The sequence below is a fragment of the Agelaius tricolor genome, unplaced genomic scaffold (assembly GCF_023055355.1).
Source record: "Agelaius tricolor isolate 1412-34295 unplaced genomic scaffold, bAgeTri1.0.p SCAF_35, whole genome shotgun sequence".
Taxonomy (NCBI): Eukaryota; Metazoa; Chordata; class Aves; order Passeriformes; family Icteridae; genus Agelaius; species Agelaius tricolor.
In genome coordinates, this window is record NW_027269295.1 from 2248286 (window position 1) to 2271652 (window position 23367).

The 23367-nt window shown below is 44.4% G+C and overlaps 1 protein-coding gene across 4 annotated transcripts in view; it reads left to right on the forward strand.

Annotated features, from left to right (window-relative positions):
* The window catches only part of GAS7 (growth arrest specific 7), an 82968-nt gene extending 60546 nt beyond the window's left edge, over window positions 1-22422 (forward strand). For 2 of the 4 annotated variants that reach the window (XM_071452959.1, XM_071452958.1), the window contains exons 8-14: window positions 1659-1733; window positions 4395-4473; window positions 6073-6201; window positions 8472-8595; window positions 11553-11632; window positions 12892-12990; window positions 13672-22422. In XM_071452959.1, coding sequence (XP_071309060.1) covers window positions 1659-1733; window positions 4395-4473; window positions 6073-6201; window positions 8472-8595; window positions 11553-11632; window positions 12892-12990; window positions 13672-13785 — 700 coding nt within the window. In that variant the 3' untranslated portion in view covers window positions 13786-22422. The remainder of the gene's footprint in view (window positions 1-1658; window positions 1734-4394; window positions 4474-6072; window positions 6202-8471; window positions 8596-11552; window positions 11633-12891; window positions 12991-13671) is intronic. The other 2 variants (XR_011683429.1, XR_011683430.1) reach the window with 2 other exon arrangements.
* Window positions 22423-23367: the final 945 nt, after the last annotated feature.

A 23367-nucleotide genomic window follows, 5' to 3' on the forward strand; every position in this document is an offset into this window, starting at 1 on the left:
TTCATTGTTCCCTCCTAATCTGGAGGAACAGTGTAAAAAGAGTCAGGCAGAATCGTCCCTCAGTGGGAATTATGGAGCTGTCTGTCAGATATCCTCTACCACCTTTTCTCCCTGTTCCCCCTGTTGTCTTAATCCATTTAGTTTCTTCTTGCAGGGCAGTCACATCAGATCATCTTTGCCTCCCATTGGAGCTCTCTACTTTTTCTTCATCCACCATAATATGTCATGACTGAAATTGTTTGAGAGTGGGCACAAAAAGTGTACTTCTTTTTATCTCAAACGTGCCCCACAAAAGGGCACTTGCTCAACCAGCTCCTGCAAAGGGGCCTGCCAGGAATACCCCACCTTCTGAGTCTGTGTGGATGGACAAATAAAGACACTTCAGAGCAGCTTTTGTGCATGGCTGGCACAGAATCAGGAGTTTTTCTAGCTGGGGGACACACAGCCCTCTCAGAAATGTTCTGTTGAGCAAGCTGGGTTGAAAACCAGTGAACAGACAACTGTTTGCTGTTCCTGGGAGAGGTGCACCTTGCAGGTGTTTCACTGGCAGCAGGAGATGGTTCCAGGCAGGATTCCCATCACCTCTGCTCCAGCAGTGGCTCATTCCTCCCTGCTGGGCTGTGTGGCAGCACCTTTCTGTCACTGACACCTTTTATGGAAAAGCCTTTCCTTAGGATTATTCCTCCTGAGGAGCTGAGAGGCCTCAGGAACAAAATGTAACCAATGGTTATCTGCTGCTGTGGAATGCAACAGGGGCATCTGGGATTGGGCTCATGTGGTTGTTTCTAATTAATGGCCAATCACAGTCCAGCTGGCTCGGACTCTGTCTGACACACAAGCTTTTGTTATTCATTCCTTCTTTTTCTATTCTTAGCCAGCCTTCTGATTAAATCCTTCTATTCCTTTAGTATAGTTTTAATGTAATATATATCATAAAATAATAAATCAAGCCTTGTGAAACATGGGGTCAGATCCCCATCTCTTCCCTCACCCCCAGACCCCTGTGAGCACGGTCACACCTTTCCTCCTCTGCTCCCTTGCCACTGGCAAGCTCAGCTCCTGTTCCTGGTGCCTCCAGGTGGGTGAAGACCAGGACAGGGCAGTGAGTGAGAGGAAGGGGCTGCACCACCCGTGTGCAGGTGCCAGGAGTTGCTGCCACGTCTCTGCCATGGTTGTCACCCGTCACAGAGAGCAGGAAGCATTTTTGGTGTCCCTAAGAAAGGTGCACTTCAGCCCCAAAAATCTCATTTGGGTTTTTTCCTGGGCGGCTGCACTCCTTCATTTTTGCCTCAAGGATGTGCAGCCTCACATTTCACAGCAGACTGAAGCACGTGCTCCTGGTTTTGCAGACAGCAGAAACACAGCAGAAACACTCTGTCCTTGTTATTTGCTCTCCAGAACTGGAGCTTCTTCAGCTAATTTTGTCTCACATGCCGTCCTGCATATAGCCCTGCTCTTGCCTCTGCATTTTTAGCATATGTGGGGAGAAGACTGCTCATCAAACTGGTGCTGCCAAGCCCTGGAGACTGAAAGGAAAATTCCTGTGGCAAAATCTGTTAAAATGCAGAGAATTTCTTCAAATTATGTGTGTGGGTTTCTGCCTTAAAGCTTACTTACTGCTGTCTTTTTATTTTCTCTCTGTGTGTATGTGAGTGTAGGATAAAGATTGAGGAGGAATATGCTAAGAACCTGTCCAAACTGTCTCAGAATTCCTTGGCTGCTCAGGAAGAAGGGTAAGTGTGTCTCTGTGACTTTCACAGAAGACGAATTTTAATATAAAAGGCATTTCTCCCACGCAGGTACAAGTAATTTTCCCCAGCTCTCTCCCTCTGAGTAGAGGTTTATTTAGATTAGCACCCTGGGCATGTTAGGGAAGATGGAATTGCTTCAGAGTTGTTTGTTTGGGGTTTTTTTTTTTAGGTTATTACTGAGAAGTTTTTTAGAAATATGTGTATAAAATGTTGCCTTTCCAGTCAGGTTTATATGCTGTCCATGTTGTAGCCTGGACTGGTTCCTTCCAGGATTAGCATGTGTGTGTACTAAACTACTTTGAAAATGGAAAGACACATAGAATATATATATATATATATATATATATATATATATATATATATATATATATATATATATATATATATATATATATATACTACTGAGAGTAGCTGTGTAAGGTGTAAGGTCAATGCTGGTACAATCAGAGCAGCACAGGCAAGAGGGAGGATAAAGAAGTCTCTTCTCATCAGGGTTCTGGCCCTTCAAGAAAAGCAGCAGACTGCTGCTTATTTCCAACATTTTCACACTTGGGAAGTTACTAGGAAGACATTAGGCAGTGCAGTGCAGCCTGAGTGCATTTTTTCAGTATTAATGCAAAGGCGCCACTCCTGAAGGACCAGAACTCGGTGGCTCTGTGTGTTTCACCCCAAACCCTCTGAGCACTGAGGGCCAAAGCTGGGAGTGACTGTCCTCACCTTTGCACAGTGTGATTCTGCCTGCACTCGAGCTGCATGAGGAGTTTTGCTCAGCTTCCAGGAGGCAAGGACAGAAATTGCAAATGATAACTGGGCTGTTACTGCCCTGAGCAGTACCTACACCTGCAATGGTTTCTGTCCTCCTTTCTCCTTAGGGCTGGGTGCTCAGCTGATAGAGCAAAGCTAAACCCACTTCACATCTTCCTTCCACTTTCTCCTACCCCCATTGGGAAAAGGAGGGAATGACTGAATAAATGAGAGGGAAGGAAACAAAGCAGGTGAAAAGAAAGGGAATGAGCACTCAAGCCTAAGAAATGTTGAAGTAGGGAAGGCAAGGGCTTGGTGCAGAGTGCATGGAGATGAGAGCACTGTCCAGTGGTGCTCTCCCTGCATTAGATAACAGGGTTAGTGTCAGTGGGAAATGGGCAGTGGGAGAGGACCCTGGGGAAGGAGGAATAGTGGGAGCACTTCTGTAGGTGTATCCAAGTTGTTCAGCTGATGAACACCATATTTGAGGACTCAAGTGCTTGCTGCAGCATCACAGGTGACAGATCATTAGCTTGAGATTGCAGGTGACAGGTGATTTTTCAGGCTATCAGGAACAGTCAAATCTCATTATCCTTGAAAAGGGGATAGGGAAGAGATAGAAGGAGCCAGGAACTGTAGATCACTCAGCTTTATTTAACCTGTGCAAAGTGGTGGAGTAAACCATCAAACTTCCACTTTGGGGAAAAATTAGATGCAATTGTTGTATATGCATAGAGAGCCATGCCAAGCCAACCTAAATTCCTTCAGTGATGGAGTAAAAGAGTAGGTCAAGCCTCACAGCTCTTAATTTAGTGTTGCTTTTTGTGATGGGAGATTCTCGTAGGCAGACAAGAGAAATGGTGGCCTAAATAAAGCTTAATGTGCAAAAAACTAGGTAGGAAAAACCCACTGCTCACAGAAACTAAACTGCAGAAAGTAGCTGTGGAATGAGATCCCAAAGGGTTCGTCCTAAGTCCAGGGGGTTGTAAAATGTTTTTGTAATGAACAACCTATGATGGAAGAAATTATGGATTTACTGTATCCAGAGATGTGACAGAGCTAGGAATGTTGGTACGTGCAATTTGAAGAAAAGGTTGCAATTCAGAATTCTTGTCTTAAAATTGAGAAATTAACTGAAAAAAAAAAAGAAGATGCATTTTAATGAGGACAAAGCAGCGGGTTTCATACTTTCACAGGATGTGAAAGATACAGTTACATAACACTTGGTGGGAGAAGGATCTGGCTATAGTGAATCACAAGCTTATTCATCAACAACTTCATGCTGTTGTCTAAAAAGGCAATCACATTGAAATATGGTGAAGAAAGAGTGTCTGATACAAAATAATCTGTCACCAGTTTAGCCCCTGGAGTTGCACTGTACTGGGGACAGTGTTGTTTTGGTTGGGATGCCTTAAGAGGGGTCTGGGCTGTTGTAAAGGATCTGGAGGAGTGTGCCTCAGCTGCCACTGTCCTGGAAATAATCTGAAAGAAAAAGACAACAGAGGAATTTTCAAGTGCTGAAAAGCTTCTCTGAGACTTTTCACCTGAAGTGCGAATCTGCTCTCTGAAGTAGGGTGTAAAGTAGAAGAGGCAGAAAAAACTGCATTGGTGGGAAGTTTGTTATGGTGAGGATAAGATACTGAAGGGTCTTGCTTAGGGAGGCTCTGGTGTCTCTGTAAGAGGAGATTGTCATGAGCTGGGCTTTCAAAGATCTGCTGCAAACAATGCCAACACAATTCTGCCTTGGTCACAAAGGTTGGTTGTTTTCTCAGATTTCTCTTACCCTTTTCCATGATTTTGCTGATTAAGACATGGTACAAAGTGTTGTGCCAGATTTCTCTGACAGATCCACAAGGAAAGGTGGGGAAGGGACTGATCATTGTCCTGCTCTTCCTTCAGCACACTGGGAGAAGCTTGGGCTCAGCTCAAGAAGAGTTTAGCTGATGAAGCAGAGGTTCATCTCAAATTTTCTTCTAAGGTAAATGGTTCTTTCTTTTCCAATTATTTTTGCCCTGAATTGTTGGGCCTCTCCCTTCAGTGCATGTTAGTGGGGGAAATACACATGTATTGGTACAAATTTAGAAGAATTAATAAGTTGGTGAATAAACTTACTGAAACTCTGCCCCAGCTTCCTCACAATCAGTTTATTTAGTCTACCTGCTGAGTAAATTAAAACACATCTAGCTTTAATTTTTCATAAAAAAGAAGTAAAACTGATTCTAGATGTTGCTCACCTGGACTCTATGTTCCAGCCAGTAAATTGAACTAGTGCTTGTACACCTCACTTCTGCAAAGGAAGAAATGAAAAGCACTATTTGGCTTCTCAACAAGAATCTACTCTACCTGTCTGGAAGGAAGAGAACCCGAATTATGGCTTTTTTTGTACCATTAGCCTTTCTTAAAAGTCTGCTGGAAACATCATGTTATTTTGGGGTTTTATCTCAAGTGATGCCCAAAGAGATTTCTTTTACAAAGTATGGTATTTATCAGGGTTTTTTCTACCACATGTGACATGCTCTTGAATCCTGTTGCATTCTGTTCACCTCTGTGGGTGTTCAAGTTCAATTCAGTGGCAGATATCTCAGCACAACAGCCATGTTCTGGAGGAAAATTATAGCTCTGCACCATTTGTAAGCAATTCAGCAGAGGTTACTCAGGCAACCAGCTGCTGCCTTGGTAACCCACTGCTCTGCCTTAAACTTCGACATCAGGGCTGTAATTAGTGAAATACTTTGTGCTCCCCATTGTCCTCCTGAATTGTTTTCCAAAAGGAAGAAATGCACCTTGGAGTGATGTGTGTGTGTGTAGGCAGGCCAGGTTTGAGAGGGGCTTTTCCATTATTTTACTTCTCCTTAAACTCTGCACAGAAACTCCTGTAGCATCCTCCAAATCCTTCCCACTGTTTGTGTGCAAACAACACGTGGATGTGGCACTTTAGGGGCAGGGTTTGGTGGTGGACCTGGCAGCCCTGGGTATTGTATTTGCCAGGAAATGTCCTGACAAAGGCAGGGATGATGAATCTGACTCCATGTTCTCAGAAGGTTAATTTATTACTTTATCATACTATATTATATTAAAGAAGACTATACTATACTAAAGAGTACAAAAAGGGTACTTACTAAATGCTAAAAAGATAATAATGAAAATAATAATAAATAATAACAATAACAATAATAATAATAATAATGATTATGATGATGATGATGATGATGATGATGAAAGCTCGTGACTCTTTCCAGAGTCTTGACACAGCTTGGCCCTGATGGGCCAAAGAGTGAAAACAACTCACAGCAGAATCCAATGAAACAATCTCCAAACACATTCCAAAGCAGCAAAACACAGGAGAAGCAAATGAGATAAGAATTGTTTTCCTTTTCTCTGAGGCTTCTCAGCTTCCCAGGAGAAAAATTCTGGGCAAAGAGATTTTTTTCAGAGAATGTGAATCCCACACCTCGTCCCACTGACGATGGGACTTGATGATCTTGGAGGCTTTTTCCAGCTTAATGATTTTGTGGTTCTGTGAAGAACCATGAGTTGCTGCCTGGCTCCTCAATCCTTCCTTTGCTTTCATTGCCAGCTCCAGAGTGAGGTGGAGAAACCCCTGCTGAACTTCAGAGAGAACTTCAAGAAGGACATGAAGAAGTGCGACCACCACATCGCGGACTTGCGGAAGCACCTGGCCAGTCGCTACACGGCCGTTGAGAAGGTGGGAGCAGGAGCAGCCTGCAGGCTTTGAGACAAACCAGACTGCTGGCCTGAGCAGAGCAGCTGCCCCTTGGAGGGTTTCAGCTCTGTCACAGCTGTTCCTGCCGAGGGCTTTCCCTGTTCATTGAAATTTGGGGGCCCCCGACACAGGGAATGATTGGTATCTGACTCCATTGATTCAGAATGCTGAATAATTGCTTTATTAAACTATATTATATGACATTATACTATACTATGTTAGAGACTACAATTCTTACTATTCTTTAGAAGACTACTATTCTTTAGTATTCTTTGTATACTAAAAAAAAATGTATATATATATTCTTTATATACTAAAGAATACTAAAAGATACTCAAGAGAACTCCTGTCTGAGAAAGCTAGGATGCAGCTTTGAGTGATTGGCCAAGGAGACAAAAGAATCCTCAGCAGAATCCAATTGACAAATCACTTCAGGTAAACAGTCTTCCTAACACATATCTACACGTGCAAAACAACAGGAGCAGCAAGTAGAGATAAGAATTGTTTTTCTCTTCTTCTCTCTGTGCTTCTTCAGGAAAAAAAATGCTGAGAGAGAGAATTATGTGTCTCTGTTCAGAGAATGTGAATGCCACAACTGTTAGCTGTGCCTTGCCCAGCCCCAGCAATAATTTGGTGTTGAGCTGAGATCTGGGAAGTGGGGGGCAAACATCTTTCTGCTGAAGTGGCTTGTTGGTTCATCCAGCCAGCTTGGGGCAATAAATTTGATGCAAATGCTTCTTATTAGTGTGCATCTGTTGTCCTCAAAATTTAGAGCACCTTGCCTTAGAATGGCAGCAGGGTCTGGTCAGAGGCTCACCTGGCTGGACCACGGCCTGGCAAATCACAAACCCTTCACAAGAAACATCCTCAGTGAAAAAACCCACACAGCAGCAGCAGCAGCAATCAGTAATGGGCTGATCTGACACCAACCAGGAGGTGGCTGAGGCTGTGGTGCAGGGAGTTGGACCCACAAAATGTGATCTCCCCGCAGCAGCTGGCAGAAATGGGGATGCTTGTGCCTCAGCTGCCAAATTGAATCCTCATGAGGTTTGCAAATTGGAAAGGAAAATACCATTCCCAGTCATGCCCAAAGCTGTTTGTGCTTTTATTAAAGCTCAGCAGGAGCTCCCCAGGGACAGAACTGTGGCAGGATACACAAGGTCCTTAGGCTGAGTGTCTGCAAGGAAGGCATTTTCCTGCAGAACACCAAGTTCTTCACACTCCTGTCTGCAAAGCAACTCAGTAGCAATATTGGTAAGAGAGAATTAGGAATAACCTTTGGAAGAAGGGAAGAGCTGTGACTGCAGTGCCTGTGGAGCATTCAGCCCTCACAGATTGCTCTCCTGCAGCTCCCTCTCCAGACCTGCAGGACCCATCAGGGCCTCAGAGCTGCACATGGAAAAAATTCCAGGAATGCTTTAGCAGAGCTGTAACATTTAGGCTGGTGTGACTGTAAAAAACTGCAAAGTTCTAAGAAAATACAGTCATGCCAATTTAGTTTGAATCACTAGCACAGTATAAAGAACAAATGTGACATGTTTTATAACAAATCCATGCAAAACAAGTGATTTTTATGTATTTATTAACATGCATGTACCAATGTTTATTTTTAAGGTACTTTACTAATTTACATGTATAATATATATTTGTACTGATAAATCAAGTTTTAACAGCTTGAAGAACTTCTAAGTAGTTCAAGTCATCAGTTGTAACCAGGCCTCAGGTTCTTGATTTCTACTGTTGGCATGAACCTGAATAAGTTTTTCTGAATCAAGTTCCTATTGTTGGAGATGGGTGTACGTTGAGTCCAGAACTCAAAGACAAATTTTGTAAGATACTTGAAATTACTTGAACGATTCAGATCCTAAGAAAAGTGAATGGAAGAGGTGTCCTGGTAATGATGCTGTTTAATTCATCTGAAAGAGGCTCCAGCTCTCCTTTCTTGCAGAAACAATGAGAAAGCTGTTAAAAAACAGGAGAGCCTGATGATGCCATTACTCCTTTGCCTTTTTAAGACTCTGTGAGGAGTTCAGATTCATTTGTGATTTGTTGGTGGTGACCCCTTTGTGGCCACAGGACACTTTTGTGAACTCCATGGTGTTGTAAGAGCCTGAATCCCTGTTAGGACCCAGTTCCATGCGCAGTTGTTGACTCCTTGCTGAGAGCCACTTGTAAGAAGGAGTCCTAGGGGGCTGAAAGCAGCTGCCAGAGCTTCTTCTGTGTGACTTCTGACTCTTCCTCATTCCTCCAAGGCCCGGAAAGCCTTGACAGAGAGGCAGAAGGATCTGGAAATGAAAACACAGCAGCTAGAGGTGAAACTCAGCAACAAGACAGAAGAGGAAATCAAGAAGGCCAGACGGAAGTCCACCCAGGCAGGTGAGTACCTGTGCCTGCCAGCACACAGCAGGAGCCAGGGGAAATGCATCCATCCCTCCATCCATCCCTCCATCCATCCATCCATCCATCCATCCATCCATCCATCATCCATCCATCCATCCATCATCCATCCATCATCCATCCATCATCCATCCATCCATCCATCATCCATCCATCATCCATCCATCCATCCATCCATCATCCATCCATCATCCATCCATCCATCCATCATCCATCATCCATACATCCATCCATACATCCATCATCCATCCATCCATCATCCATCCCTCCATCCATCCCTCCATCCATCCATCCATCCATCCATCCATCCATCATCCATCCATCATCCATCCATCATCCATCCATCATCCATCCATCCATCCATCCCTCCATCCATCATCCATCCATCCATCCATCCCTCCATCCATCATCCATCCATCATCCATCCCTCCATCATCCATCCATCCCTCCATCATCCATCCATCCCTCCATCCATCCATCATCCATCCATCCATCATCCATCCCTCCATCCATCCATCCATCCATCCATCCATCCATCCCTCCATCCATCCATCCATCATCCATCCATCCATCCCTCCATCCATCCATCCATCATCCATCCATCCATCCATCATCCATCCATCCCTCCATCCATCCCTCCATCCATCCCTCCATCCATCCATCCCTCCATCATCCATCCATCCATCATCCATCCATCCATCCCTCCATCCATCCATCATCCATCATCCATCATCCATCCATCCATCCATCCATCATCCATCCATCATCCATCATCCATCCATCCATCATCCATCCATCCCTCCATCCATCCATCATCCATCCCTCCATCCATCCATCCATCCATCCATCCATCCCTCCATCCCTCCATCCATCCATCCATCCATCCATCCATCCATCCATCCATCCATCCATCCATCCATCCATCCATCCATGTGGTGCTTGTTTTTAATGTTGTAAAAACAAAGACTGTTGTATTTGCAGGGGCCCCCGTGGCAGGGAGGAATGATTAATCTGACTCCATGTTCTCAGAAGGCTAATTTATTATTTTATTATACTATATCATATTAAAGAATACAGAAAGGATACTTACAGAATGCTAAAAAGATAATAATGAAAACCTGTGACTCTCTCCAGAGTCCTGACACAGCTTGTCCCTGATTGGCCAAAGAGTGAAAACAACTCCCAGCAGAATCCAATGGAACAATCACCTGTGGGTAAACAATCTCCAAACACATTCCACAGCACAACAGAGGAGCAGCAAATGAGATAAGAATTGTTTTCCTTTTTCTCTGAGGCTTTTCAGTTTCCCAGGAGAAAAATCCTGGGTGAGGGGATTTTTTCAGAGAATGTGAATGGTACAAAAGTCAAAGAGAACCATGCTACAAATCTGTGTGATGTTAAATCCTCAGAAGAAACAAGCCTAGTTTTTCTGACTCAGATGTCACAAAGTATTGATAATTGAGGTGAGAACAGCAAAAGTAGGCTGAGTTATCTGTCTCATGAAGGTGTCCTTAGGTTACTGAGTGTTTGTGAACTTCCAGAGTCAGATTCAGAGAAGCTTAGCTGAGGGTGTTTCTTCCATAAATCACAGTTCCTTCCTTGGTTCATTCCTAAATCACACTCACCCACAACTTGGTGGGTGCCTATTACACTTACTATTACTGTCTTTTTCCTTGAAAGTGATGGCTTTTGGGTTTTTTCCCTCTGCTACTCAGTGACTAAAATAATTTCTCTTCTAGGAACACTGAGGATACAGTAGTGTGTGCTGTCCTGCACTGGGGATCCAGGCAGTTGTTGTGACCTTTGCATGTTTTACAGAGGCTCAAGCCACATCTGCAGGATCCATCAGGAGCTTTTTTGAGATCTGCAGAGCTGATGCATGCAGCTCAGTACCTTGGCTGAAAATAAGTTTTAGCTAGGCCTCCCATGTTCCATCCCTCCAACAAGGGCTGTTCCTTGGCAGAGTGATCCCTCAGAGTTCTGAGGATTTTAAAACTTCAGGATAGGTATCTGGGCTTTAAGGAGTCTGGGAAGAGTCCCTGGCAGTGTGGCCATATCTACAGGCAAGCATTTGAGGAGAAAGAAAAGTTATGATTTAACAACAGGAGGCTCTGTAAGAGATGTTCTTTATCACCTGAAAATTCACCATCTCTCTTTGTTCCTTGGTTCCTTTAGAAATTGTTTATAATCAATTTTTATTGAACAAGCAAGGAGGAGCTGAAGATCAGACAGGGAAAGAGAAATTGAGCCTCATTTAAAGCACAAAGAGAATTTCCTAGCTGCAAAGCAGCAATCTCTGAAATTTGTTTTCCAAACTTGCCACCTGCCTTTCCCCCTCCATCAGTGCAGAGTCCTGCAACAAAGAAAAAGATGGAAAGAAGTGCAACTTCTTGTGTTATCACAGAAGGAGCTCAGCTGGAATTGGGCATCTCCAGAGGCTGGAGAATGCATGAGGCTGCAGATCAGCATCCCTTCCTCCAGCAGCTGGGCCCTGCTGCATCCCTCCCCTCTGAGACAGAGACCCTTGCACAGCAGCCTCACCTGCAGAATGCTGCCCTGCAGTTCCATAACTCACCAGTGTTGATTTCCCATTTTATTGGTTTATGTTTCAAATACAACTTTCCATCTATGGCTTTTTTTTTTTTTTCATTGAATTAACTTGCCTTTTTCGTATATTTCTGGGCACTTTGTAAAATACTACTCTTAATGCTTGTATTTTTTTTCAAAATCTACTCATTCTCACCCCAGTCACCTGCTTTGCTTTCTTGCCATACATCAGGTGCATGCATTTAGTTGAAATGTTGGTCCATGTAGCACAACTCTGAGCTCCACCAGTGTTCATCTTCAGATCCTTGGGGTTTACAAAACCTGACCTGCACTTTCCTTCCAAGCTCTGGCTTGACAAGACTGATGTGTTGCTGCCTTTTCTCTTTCAGGGGATGACCTGATGCGCTGTGTGGATCTTTACAATCAAGCCCAGTCCAAGTGGTTTGAGGAGATGGTGACCACCACTCTGGTGTGTAACATCTAAAACTACCCTTGCAGAATTGTCATAGCCTCCAGTATTCATCATTCACAGCTAGTTCAGGGCAAAGCAGTGGGGAAAATTGGGTGATAAATCTCACATTGTGTTTCCCATTCTCAGTCCTAAGAAAAACTCATCGACAGGGGAAAGAAGAAATAGTTGTTTCTTTGCAGAAGGCATTAAACCAGTTCAGGGCTGCTTAGGGGCCAGAACACTCAAATTGTCCTTGAGAGGGATGAAGTAATGCACAAGGAAAACACAGAAAAACACATGATAAATCACCAAATCCATTTACACATTCATGAATTTTTCTATTTCACAATTTTCTTTGAAGTCTCCCCAGAGCCATCTCTTCTGCAGACTTAACAGCCCCAGTTGTCTCAGCCTGGCTTGCTGCAAGCTGCCTTGGAGCATCTCTGGGCTTCCTCTGGACTTAACCCAGAAGCTGCACATCCTTCTTGTGCTGCCAAGCCCAGAGCTGGCTCCAGGTGGGATCTCACCAGAGCCTCCCCTAAGGGCCCTCCAGACCCTTTTTTGTCTTTGTGGCCCTGCTTTGGATATTCTTAACAGCTTAAGGTCTTTTTTTTTTATATATTGCGGTGCCCAAAACTGCACACAGTGCTCAGTGCACTCAGAAGGACTAAATGCAGATTTTATATAGATTTTTTGGGGTATAATATCAGAATCCAGAAGAAGAGGGAGGCAGAAAATGTCAGGAGGAAAGACAGAAATCACCTGCCTTCTCAACCAAAGTGTTGCTGCATTCTGCTTACTGCCAGCTGAGCGAGGTGGAAGCTTGTCCCAGCTCATCATCTGGGGAGCTGTGCTCTGACAGGTGTCTGGTTGGAATGGGGGTGGTCTGAGCCATCCCCCCAGTGCTGTCCCAGGGAATCACCATCATTTCTGTAGCTAGCAATAAAACACACAAAATTTCCTGCAGGAAACAGATTCCCTCTTGCTTGCAGCGTCTCTGAAGGCAGCGCCTGCACTCTCTGCCTTGGTTGGCTCAGTTTTGGAGCCTTTTGGAAAGGTCTGACCTTCTTTTCTGTTGCTAGGCTGAGATGACTGCTGTTGCTTGCTGTTTCTTATTCTTTGCAGAGCAGAGGAATGTGCAACCACAGAGTCCAGCTCCAAAGCATGACCCTGGGGCAGTATCGCACCTCCTGGCAGCCTTTTGTGTATCCTCCTTTCTCTGGGCCTCCGAGCTCAGGTTCCAGTAAAAATATGGACTTGTTTTTCTTCATGTCCAGGAGCTTGAGAGACTAGAAGTTGAAAGGGTGGAGATGATTCGGCAGCATCTGTGCCAGTACACACAGCTGCGGCACGAGACAGACATGTTCAACCAAAGTGTAAGTGTGCTTCTGTTTGCTCCCTGTGCCCTTCACTGCCCTCCAGCTGAGCAGAGCTGTCCCTCCTGACCTGCTCTGACTGGCTTTTGTCAAAGGATGTGGGGGGAAGTGTCTGCAGCAGTGCTGTGCTGCCTCCCTGCAGTGCAGGGCTCACTGATCGCGTTTCACGCAGCTCTCTCCTGAGGGAGACACAGCCAGCTGAAGTACATTTGGCCAGCATGAGCCATAATTAGCTCTCCCAGCATGATGCACTACTCCATGAGGTCTTCTCTTTGTGCAGGGAAGATGCTGAATTGCTTCACTGTTGGAGAAGGGAGTGTATATATATATTTTCATTATTAAAAACTGGCCATTTATCAAATATTGAAGTATGGGGGATGCACACTGACTCAGTGCAGTTGTGTTTGGTGTAAGGTGCATGTTGCAGGACAGGAGTCAGAGGCTGCCTGGTGCTGCCTGGCACAGGAAACCTGTCCCTGCTTCTTCAAGTCTCCCTGTTCTCCTCTCAGCACAAGGCTGCACATCCAGACCTGTGTTGTCCATCCAGTCTCATGTACGTGCAGCTCTCACTTGTCTGCAGATGCAGTGTAGGCATGCCCACAGCTGCTCTGCATGTCAGAGCAATGACTCTCTGCTTGAAGTGTGCCCTTGACATTTGGATTCTTGTTTTCTTCATTTCAGACAGTAGAACTTGTGGATCAGTTGCTTCGGAAAGTGGATCCTGCCAAAGACAGGGAACTGTGGGTAAAAGAACACAAAACTGGAGATATCCGACCTGTGGACATGGAAATATAGACTGATCTGTGGTTGGATGTGATGAGTCCACTGAATTAAGCAGGCTAACGTTTGTTTTTAAGGGTCAAAAGAGCATAGGGAAAAGGTTGTTTCACTACCAGACAGACACCTTGTAATTTTTGCCTGTATGGGCTATCTCTGTTCCATTTAGTCATTACAATGGTCCTCGTTGTGCTAAGCCTTAAGCACCAGACATTCCAGGGTGAAAAAAAAAAAAACAGATGTGTGCTTCCCACCAGAGGTTCCCAATTGCACGCAGCTTCCAGGAGAAATCTGCTTCCTGGCACAGAACGTGCCCTGTTCTCCAGTGACTTTGTGCTCCACCCCTTGCATGACTCTCTCTATCCAGTATGTTAGAACAAGCAGGCAGAGAGCCTCTGGCCAGCAAGGAGATAACTGAACATGATGCAGGAGGCAAGGAAGTCCTGATCACCAATCCCAGGTCTGTCACTGACTGCTCTCGTGGCCATAGGCAAATCAATTCACTTTCCTGGCTCCCCCGTTTATAAAATCTGTGGATCCTGCAGCAATGTTGTGTGGATGCATTGCTTTCATATAACACTGTCTTTCACCATGGCAGTGAAGTGATGGCCCTTCTCCCAAAATCTGTGGAGAGGATTCCTGTTCTTCCTGTTTTATACTCCCTCTCAGGGATACATAAACCCATTTTCATGATTTCTGTTGTCGGCCGGTCGGTAAGTTTGAAAGTGTTGCCATCACAACTTTAATCAGGAAAGACTTGGTTGTACTATACCTACCTCATTAGCTGTCAGAGTGCCCTCAATGACAGAAGGAGGTCATATTCCAAGGAATAAATGAGATGTTTAAAATCTTTCCTGCTCATGCAAGGTGTTTTTCCACAGAATCTCCTTAAAGACAGCCCTCTAATAGTTTACTTGGGATTCAGGTTTAATTTTCCTTTGTTAGTTTCTTCAGGTGAATATCACAGACTTTAGGTATTTTTAATTACTGGGTTTGTCCCATTAAATTTTGGCTTTTATCTTTTTGGAGCCTGATTTTCAAAGGTGCCATGAATATGTGATGCTGGATTGCATTCAGTGTAGATGTAGGTGCCCAGCACTTCTGTACCATCTGAGGTTTTTTTCTGTTCCCCTTAACTGCAAACCACCAAAAATTCAACACAGCTCTTAGCAAATAGTGTTATGTAGTTTGGAGACTGGTTTTGAAAAGGTATTTATTTTCTTCTGCTGTTATTTCTGATGGAGTATTCAATGTTGCTGTTAAAATATTTTTTCAGCATTTCATACAATGCAAAGATTCTTCAGATTCTTGCTTTAGATCCAGGAGAAATCTTGATTCTCACCACTGTGGCCTTTACTCAGTGTTTACTGTGGTCTTAGCTACAATATCCCAAACCACACTATTTCATTTGATCCACACTTTTGCTCCATTTTATCTCACTGTCTTTTTCTCCCCAGCCCCAGAGCTGCATCCTTCCTTTGTTCTACTACTATTCCAGGTTTTTGTTCACCATCCTCCAGATGCTGGGATTGGATCATTGGGAGTCAATATTCCTCCTTACAAATACAAACTGGGACACAGAAAAGTCTTACCTGGAGCATGTTTGTAACATTGCTGCAGTGGTTGTTTTCCTGGTTTATTATTTCTAAATTACTACTGCATTTTTCTATCGATCCCGTTTTTCCCAGCCATCTCTTTACTAGCACAGCTTCACTCCTGTCTTGCAAATGCCTTCACAACCCATCCTCTGCTGCCCCATCAGCCTTTCCAAACCTTCAGCATCCTTTGCACGCTGGCAGGTGCAGTGCCATGGCTGCTGCGTGCTCAGGGTCGCTGCTCCTGCTGTGGCCCCTCCGTGCTGCTCTCCCCCTGCACACTTGGGAATTTGGAATTTATTCTTGCTGGTGGCAGAGCTCAGTGTGCTGTGAGCCTCCCCCAGGCTCCTGCACAGAGCACTGCAGCACCAGCTGAAGGGTTTGGTTTGCCTGGGTGTCATCCCTGGAATCCTCTCCTCCTTCCTTCTGCCCTCAAGCAGGTCAGTTATGATCTCTCCTTTTCAGTTTCTGCTGATTCACTCTCTGTCTTACTAATTTTTGGCCATATCAGTGTGTGCTTCTGACTCTTCCCTTGCACTTCAGAGGACAGGCACTTTTTTATTTTATAAGCCACAAGTGCAGGTTGAACTTTGAAAACTTCCGTGGCCAAAATATAATGTGAATACATGAAAGCTGCATTTCAGGTTTCCCCCTATTCTAGGCTGTATTGTAAATTTAAATGAGCAATCTTGACAATGCCTCAGCACATTCTTGTTTTGATTGCAAAGCAAAGCTAGTTGTGCACTTTATACAGTATTCTCCTTAATAAATACCTGAAATAAGTTAGCAATTACATTTTATTTTTCCTTTCTTTAAAGGTGTTCGTTATTTTATCTCTTTTGGACTGGAAATACTGTCCATTAGCACAGGTTTCTCTGGAGACTGTAATGTGTTTTGGTTCCTCTGCTGAGATGTATTTATGCTGCTCTGAATTCTTAGTTGGAGGGTTTGTTGTTTTTGTTTGGTTGGGGTTTTTTTTGGGGGGGTTTGTTTTTGGGTTTTCTTTTACTTTTTGGTTTTATTTCCAGCCACTTTTCCCGCTTCTAGTTCTTGGTCCATTTGAGATGTTTCAGGGATGTGAGCTGCCCACAACAGCAATTCTCTTGGTGGAGTTTGTGTCTCTTTTTCACTTCCATGAGCAGAGGAGAGCACAGGCACCTGGCTGCTGATCATTGCCAGCCCCAGGAGCCTCTGGGTTCTGCTCCACCACAGGTGAGATGCTTCACCCACAACACTTCCATCTGCGTTCAGAGCAAGTTTTGCTGTTGCTTGTAAGCATTTTTCAGCTCATTTCTTTCAAAAGATGCTATTCCCTCTTGATGTGACCCTGCAGATCAGAGTTACCTGGCTCATTCCCTCTCTCTGACTGATGGATTTTGGACAGTGATGCCTTCCAGGTCAGGGCATGCTGGAGTCCCCTTGCTTCTAGCAGGCAGCACCCTCAAAGAGGGTGGTGGCACATTGAAAGGAGAGCATGGGTTCCTGCTCTCACAGGTAACTTTGGGAGTTTCAGCATTGCTCTGTCTTCCACTGAGTTTCAAAAATACAGTGGAGCCCAGTCTGTCTTCGTGCTCATCCTAAACAGCTGCTTCTTCAGAGCAAACTCAGTGTTTTATTAAAATTCCAGCACGTGTGGATGCTGCATGAGGCTGCTGCAGTGTAGCTGAGCAATGGAACACCAAAGGAAGTCTCTTAGCTCCAGCACTGAGCTTAGGCATCATCTCATTTCAGCTGGCACCTCACACCCCTGGTGTGAGTTTTGGCTGGTTTGGTCACTGTGGGGACCAGATTGGCAGGGTTGTCTCACATCTCTGAATGCCCTGAGGTCACAGAGAGGCCAGCTCTCAGCTATTTCACTGCCAGGGGTAGAAAAGGGGGAATTTCCCTCTGGTCCTTAGCAGGTGGCTCTGCCTGCCCATGTTTGTTAAGCCACCCGTGTTTTGGGAGTGCTGCCACACCTGTGAGCTCCCTCGTGGTCTGAGTGATGCTGTCACACTCTTGTCCTGTGCTGGAGGGCTCCCTGGCATTGTCCATTTCAGCCAGAGCCTTTTGGCCCTTCTCTGGGCTTCCTGAGCCCCATGGCTTCAGCTCTCCTGGGTGTCTGACACCCAGCAGTGCCAGAGCTGCTGAGGGCATTGCCAGCTGTACCCTCAGCTGCCACACACAATGAGAACTTTGTATTCATCACCCAGACCCTCCTGCCTGTGTCTCCAAAGCACAGTTGAACATCTTTCTCCCTAAGTTATTCTTTCAGCTCATTTCCTGCCAGAACTCATGGATCCAGTGCTGTTGGCTGATTCCTGCTGGAGTTTATGAGCTGAGAGCAGTGAGTATTTTACCACATGGGCCAAATGCACTCTTCTCCCATTAGCAGCAAGATTCCAGTTTTTTCTTGGAGCAATATCCCAAAAAGGCCAAATTCTCAGTTTGCCAGCCTGCTTCAGGTTCAGTCATCTCTGCAGCTCACACTTGTTCATCACCTCTGTGGGTTGGACATCTTTTGAAAGACTTTAGTTGCTCCCTTATAGGGACATTACTTCATTATTGGACACTGGAATTGTAGAAGATAGCTTTAATTTTTCTTAAATTTTGAAATACTGTAACAGCAGTGAAAATCATACAGAAATCCCTCTTATGTTTCTAGACTCCCTTTCCCCCTGTGCAGTCACTTCTGAGCTGCTGGGGGGCAGCTGTGCTCCCCCTTATTGCACAGATAAACACTGAAATCACACTTCCTTCAGTGCCTGACAAGCAGCATGCAACCTTGTGCACTGTTTCTTTTTCCCTTTATGCAGCTTTTTTTTTTTTTTAATTTTGCTTGGGTTGGGGGTTTTTTCTTTTCCCCTAATGGGAATTTTCTGTGGGGCATTCACAGGAAATTTCTTTATGCTTGTAGCAGTTGTAGTTTCTCAGGCTTTGTTAGAACTTCCTAGAATTGTCCTTGTTTTTAATGTCATTATTTAATATTGGCTGCAAGTTAGGCTTGTTCTATAGAACTGGGCATTCTTCACCTGTTCTTTGGAAGTGCTCAGCACTCAGAGATTTCTTGGAATACAGCAGGGAGCTAAGAGGTAAGACTCTTTGAAAATCAGGCTAACAAACAGAAATGCACAAGCCTCTTTTTTCCTTACTTATACTTAAGTACATGGATAAAGTAAATAATGAGAAATAATTAACGTGTAGCTGCTCTCTGTGCAGCTCCTGTGGTGTTTTTGTGTGGGGCTGCAGGCAGAACACACCTCTGGAGTCTGGACCCACAGATGATCAGCTGTAAAAGCCGATTACTGATGCAGCTGTAAAAGCTCAAATCCATAATTCAGTGGCCAGGTGGCTCTGCCCATCCATTCCTTCATCACACACAGGGAGAGAAAGGGCACTGCTTACCCAGGTGGGTCCTTCACTACCAAGCACCTTAAGAAATCCAGACAAGCACTTTGAAGGTCCCCCTGGAATGGGTAGATGTGGCTTCTTGGTGTGGTTATTGGATGTTTCCTTCTGAACTGAGAGCAGATTTTCTGTTCCACAGCATCTCCTGTGCTCTGTCCACTAGTGCAGCCTGCTGGCTCCGCTCCAGAGATGGCAGCAGTGTCCTCAGGGCAGTCCTGCTCACCCTGACATTCCTCTCGTTGGCAATTGCATCTTCAAAAGGCAGTGTCAAAAAGGCAGTTTTCAGAATAATGAGCTTTTCAGTTCACAGACCTCTCTGGAAAGCCTGCAGGCTTTTTGCTCCCCAGTGTGTGTTGAACCAGCAGAGTGCTGGGGCAGAGGTTGCTGAAGCATTGGCTCTGAGGAGTTGCTGGAGTGTGGACATTCCTGCCATGCTCTCCCAGGGATGGGGAGCAGCCCACAGGCATCCTGTGTGCACCAGAGGAGCCTGCAGGTCACACCTGTCCTAACCAGGTGGGCAGGAGCCACAGATAAATTCAGATTAAAGCAGGCAAATAGGGCAGCAGGATGGTGACCTCAGTGGCATCTCTCAGACCCTGATGGGCACTGAGTAGTGCTGATAAATTCAGATTAAAGCAGGATGGTGACCTCAGTGGCATCTCTCAGACCCTGATGGGCACTGAGTGGTGCTGATAAATTCAGATTAAAGCAGGCAAATAGGGCAGGAGGATGGTGACCTCAGTGGCATCTCTCAGACCCTGATGGGCACTGAGTAGTGCTGATAAATTCAGATTAAAGCAGGATGGTGACCTCAGTGGCATCTCTCAGACCCTGGTGGGCACTGAGTGGTGCTGATAAATTCAGATTAAAGCAGGATGGTGACCTCAGTGGCATCTCTCAGACCCTGATGGGCACTGAGTAGTGATGACAAATTCAGATTAAAGCAGGATGGTGACCTCAGTGGCATCTCTCAGACCCTGATGGGCACTGAGTGGTGCTGATAAATTCAGATTAAAGCAGGATGGTTACCTTAGTGGCATCTCTCAGACCCTGGTGGGCATTGAGTAGTGATGACAAATTCAGATTAAAGTGGATGCAAATAGGACAGGAGGATGGTTACCTCAGTGGCATCTCTCAGACGCTGATGGGCACTGAGTGGTGATGACAAATTCAGATTAAAGCAGGATGGTGACCTCAGTGGCATCTCTCAGACCCCGATGGGCACTGGGTGATGGTGAGTGAGGAGCCCATCACTGTCCCAGTCCTGCCCAGAGCTGGAAGATCAGTGCTGGCTGTGTCTGTGGCTGGTTCAGAGCTGTCAGTGCTCACACCATGCAAGGCCAGTAGGTGCCAGTGCTGCCCTGGGCCTGGAGAGGGGCTCTGGCTTTTGGCTGCCCCAGGTCAGGAGTGCTGAGCCTGCTGAGCCTCAGGAGCCTGGAGCACTCTCAGCCCTGCTCAGGCACAGTGGGGATGGAGCCTTTCCTGGCAGCAAATCCTTGTCTTTCCACTGTTGGAAGAATAACACCCACTGCTTTGTCTTAAAATAGATTTTATTCACATGAGTGGTGCATCTTTCAACTCTTTATTTCCCCCTCTCTGTTGTTACTGTAGCCCTTCATCAGTGAAGTACAACACCTTTAATTTTGAAATTTCATAGAACATATCTGTTATTTCCATGTGCTAACCAGACTTCATGCTTTTGGCTGTTTTCTGAGAGTTTTAAGAGCTTTTTTGGAGAGGTTATTTTGGGTTTTATTTTGGAAGTGTAATAACTTCTTCTTGTGCTAGCTGCAGTTTCTTTTTCCTACCTGAATGTTTTTTTTTTTTTTCTGAAGGGACCAACACATAGCACAATTCAGCTTAAATTTCTAATCCCATGCATTCCTCAAGGCAGAAACCTTTTGTGCCTAATGATGCATCTGAGTTTAAGAACTGAACCTGGATAAAATCTTTCACAGACCAATTAAAAAAATAATCTTAGATTAACCACATAATAATCACAGAAGAAACCCACGTATAGATTTGAGACATTCAAATTTAATTCCCTCAACTTACATTAAGTTGGACTATTTCAGGTGTGTCATAAGAGACAAACTCAGTGGATATTCAGAACAAAAGCTTTCCAGCTGTTCTGTCCGGGTTCAGTGAGTGGACAGGACTATAATTGTGAATATATGCAGTCTTTTAGGGCTACTGATCTAACAAGTAACTAAGTCATGGCTTGTATCACAACCCTATTAAAATCCTGCTCGTAAATCCCCTTGAAGTGCCTCTTTAAACAGTATCTGCTACAAGCACGTGAAAAATACAGATTTACCCCGCAAATTGCCAAATCTCAGGAGCAGCCACTGTGCACAGATCTGTGCAGGATTCTCAGCCCCTTCCTTGCCCTGAACTTGGGCACCCTTTTAGGACAGCCCTGTCTGCAGGAGAGCTGCCTTTGCCTCTCAGAATTTGCTGTCCAGCTCAGGCATCCCAAGTTCTCAATGCTGAAAATGGAATAGAGAAAATTAGAATTTAAAAGCAACTGCATTGAAACTAATCTTTGGACCCGTGCTTGGTCTCAGTAGAATAAGCAGGGAATTTTGCATAAAAATAGTATGCAGGAATAATTTTGCATAAAAGAGATGTTACACTTTATTGCATAAAATTAATAAATAATATTAATAATAATAATTTTAAAAGCCCACAGCTTTATTTTTTTTTTTACAGCAGTTGCAGATAAGAAATGTTCTGGTCCTGGAACTCAAAAGCTGAATGTGATTTCAGGGATCTCACATCTGCTAACAAAATAATCAAAGTCATGTTAATACCAGAATTTGGCAATGGTTGACCTGAAATCCCTTTTTCCTTTGGAGGTTTTTGATGAAATGGCTGAGATTATCAGAATTGCCTAAGGAATTTGGATGTCCACACTCTTTTAGGTCAGAAACGCTCTTTAGGGACAGCAGCCTCTGTCCAGTAGGAAAACTGCAGCTACTGGTGTTGGACAAAAATTCTTTCTTCTCCTTAGATGCTTCCCTTCTTTTCTGCAACACAAGGCAGTGAGAATTCCACTGGGCAGTTCTGCAGACACTGTAGCAGCAGGGATTCACAGATACCAGGCATACACTAAACCAGAGTTTTCTACCAAAATTAAGTTGCTTATTTGGTCCTTTTTTGTGTAAGTTTTCCTAAATACTTCTAAATTTCTAGGAAAGTTGTCTTTTGCCAGTACTAATGACTTGTTTTTACAGATGCCTAACCAAAATTTTATAACCTCCCATAAATTTTGGCTGACTAGACCCCTTAAATAGTTTATTTATCACACAGCCTCTGTCTGGGTTACTAGTAAATCTTGGATCATTGTGGAAATTCTAGGATGGCTTTTGTTCCCTAAGGGTAGATGAAGGAATCACTTACTGAACTTAAGTTGAATGAAGAGAAGATTTAAGGGGCAGATCTTCAGCTTGAATAAACTGGCAGGGTTCAGTGGAAGCTACTTGATGTCAGCTGTGGATCTTGTCCTTCAGTGTTGAAGGCATTTCCTATATGTAATTTTTCTGTCTTACTGTAAAACAATTTCATATGGTTAAACTGTATTTTCCTATATTGTTCTGCAAGTTTATATACACCATAGTGCTCATCTCATCTCCTGTAAAATAAACTGTACAGAGACACATTGAGCATGGAATTGTCTTTACCCAGTTGCTTTTTCTTCTCCCACAGCCCCAAACCTCATGAGTGCAGTTTGATCAAAGACCCTGTGGGGTGCCACGTGGACTTTTTTATCTTTATTAATTCCTATTATATTTATTTATTGCTATTATATTATCTTAACGCAGCTTGATTTTGCAGCCACATCACTGGGGTGTAATTTTCTCGTGCTTACCCTTTTCAGATCTTCACGTGATATTCAGACATGTTTGGCTCCTGCAGTTTTTATTTTCAATTTTTTATTTTTTTTTTTTTCTGGAAATCAGTTCAAGAAACACGTGGGGTTAAGTGGTTCTTGAAGCAAGCAGGCTGACCATGACCAGCTGCCATGGAATGGGTGTGTGGTTTTTATGTTTTAAGTGATCTGGAGCTCTTCCCCACCCAGTCAATCCTTCACTTTCAAGCTTCACATGCAGCTGGAAGCTCAGCTGAAAACACTGCTGTAAAAACTTTGTTAGTGATTCTTCTCCTTTCGATATTGGAGTTAATGTGCACGTTGACAGGTTTTCTGACAAAGTCAAAATCAGGCCTGCCAAAATCCTGCCTAAGCCAACACCTGCCTGTGCAAGGGGGCTCAGAGCAGCTGGGGGTCACAGTTCTGCCCCACTCCCAGACATCCAGACCTCTCAGAAACCTCTGTGGAGATTCTTCCTGGGCATTTTTCCAGTTTTGAACCCATGTAAGAACTGGTTTCTGCAAGCCCCTGCACTCTGTGCTTTGTGCATGGAGCTGGGAAGTGGTGGCAGAGAGAAGACACTGAAGGTTAAACGCTGAAAAAGTCCCAGGTGGAAGCTTGGTTTTCACAGCAGTGTCTTTACACCTTGTCCAGAGTTGCCTAAAGCTGTGTAAAAAAAACTTCAGAAAGCTGTTTCAGATTCTGGTGCTTGGTGTAGAGCAGCTGGTGAGTACCCTGCACATGCTG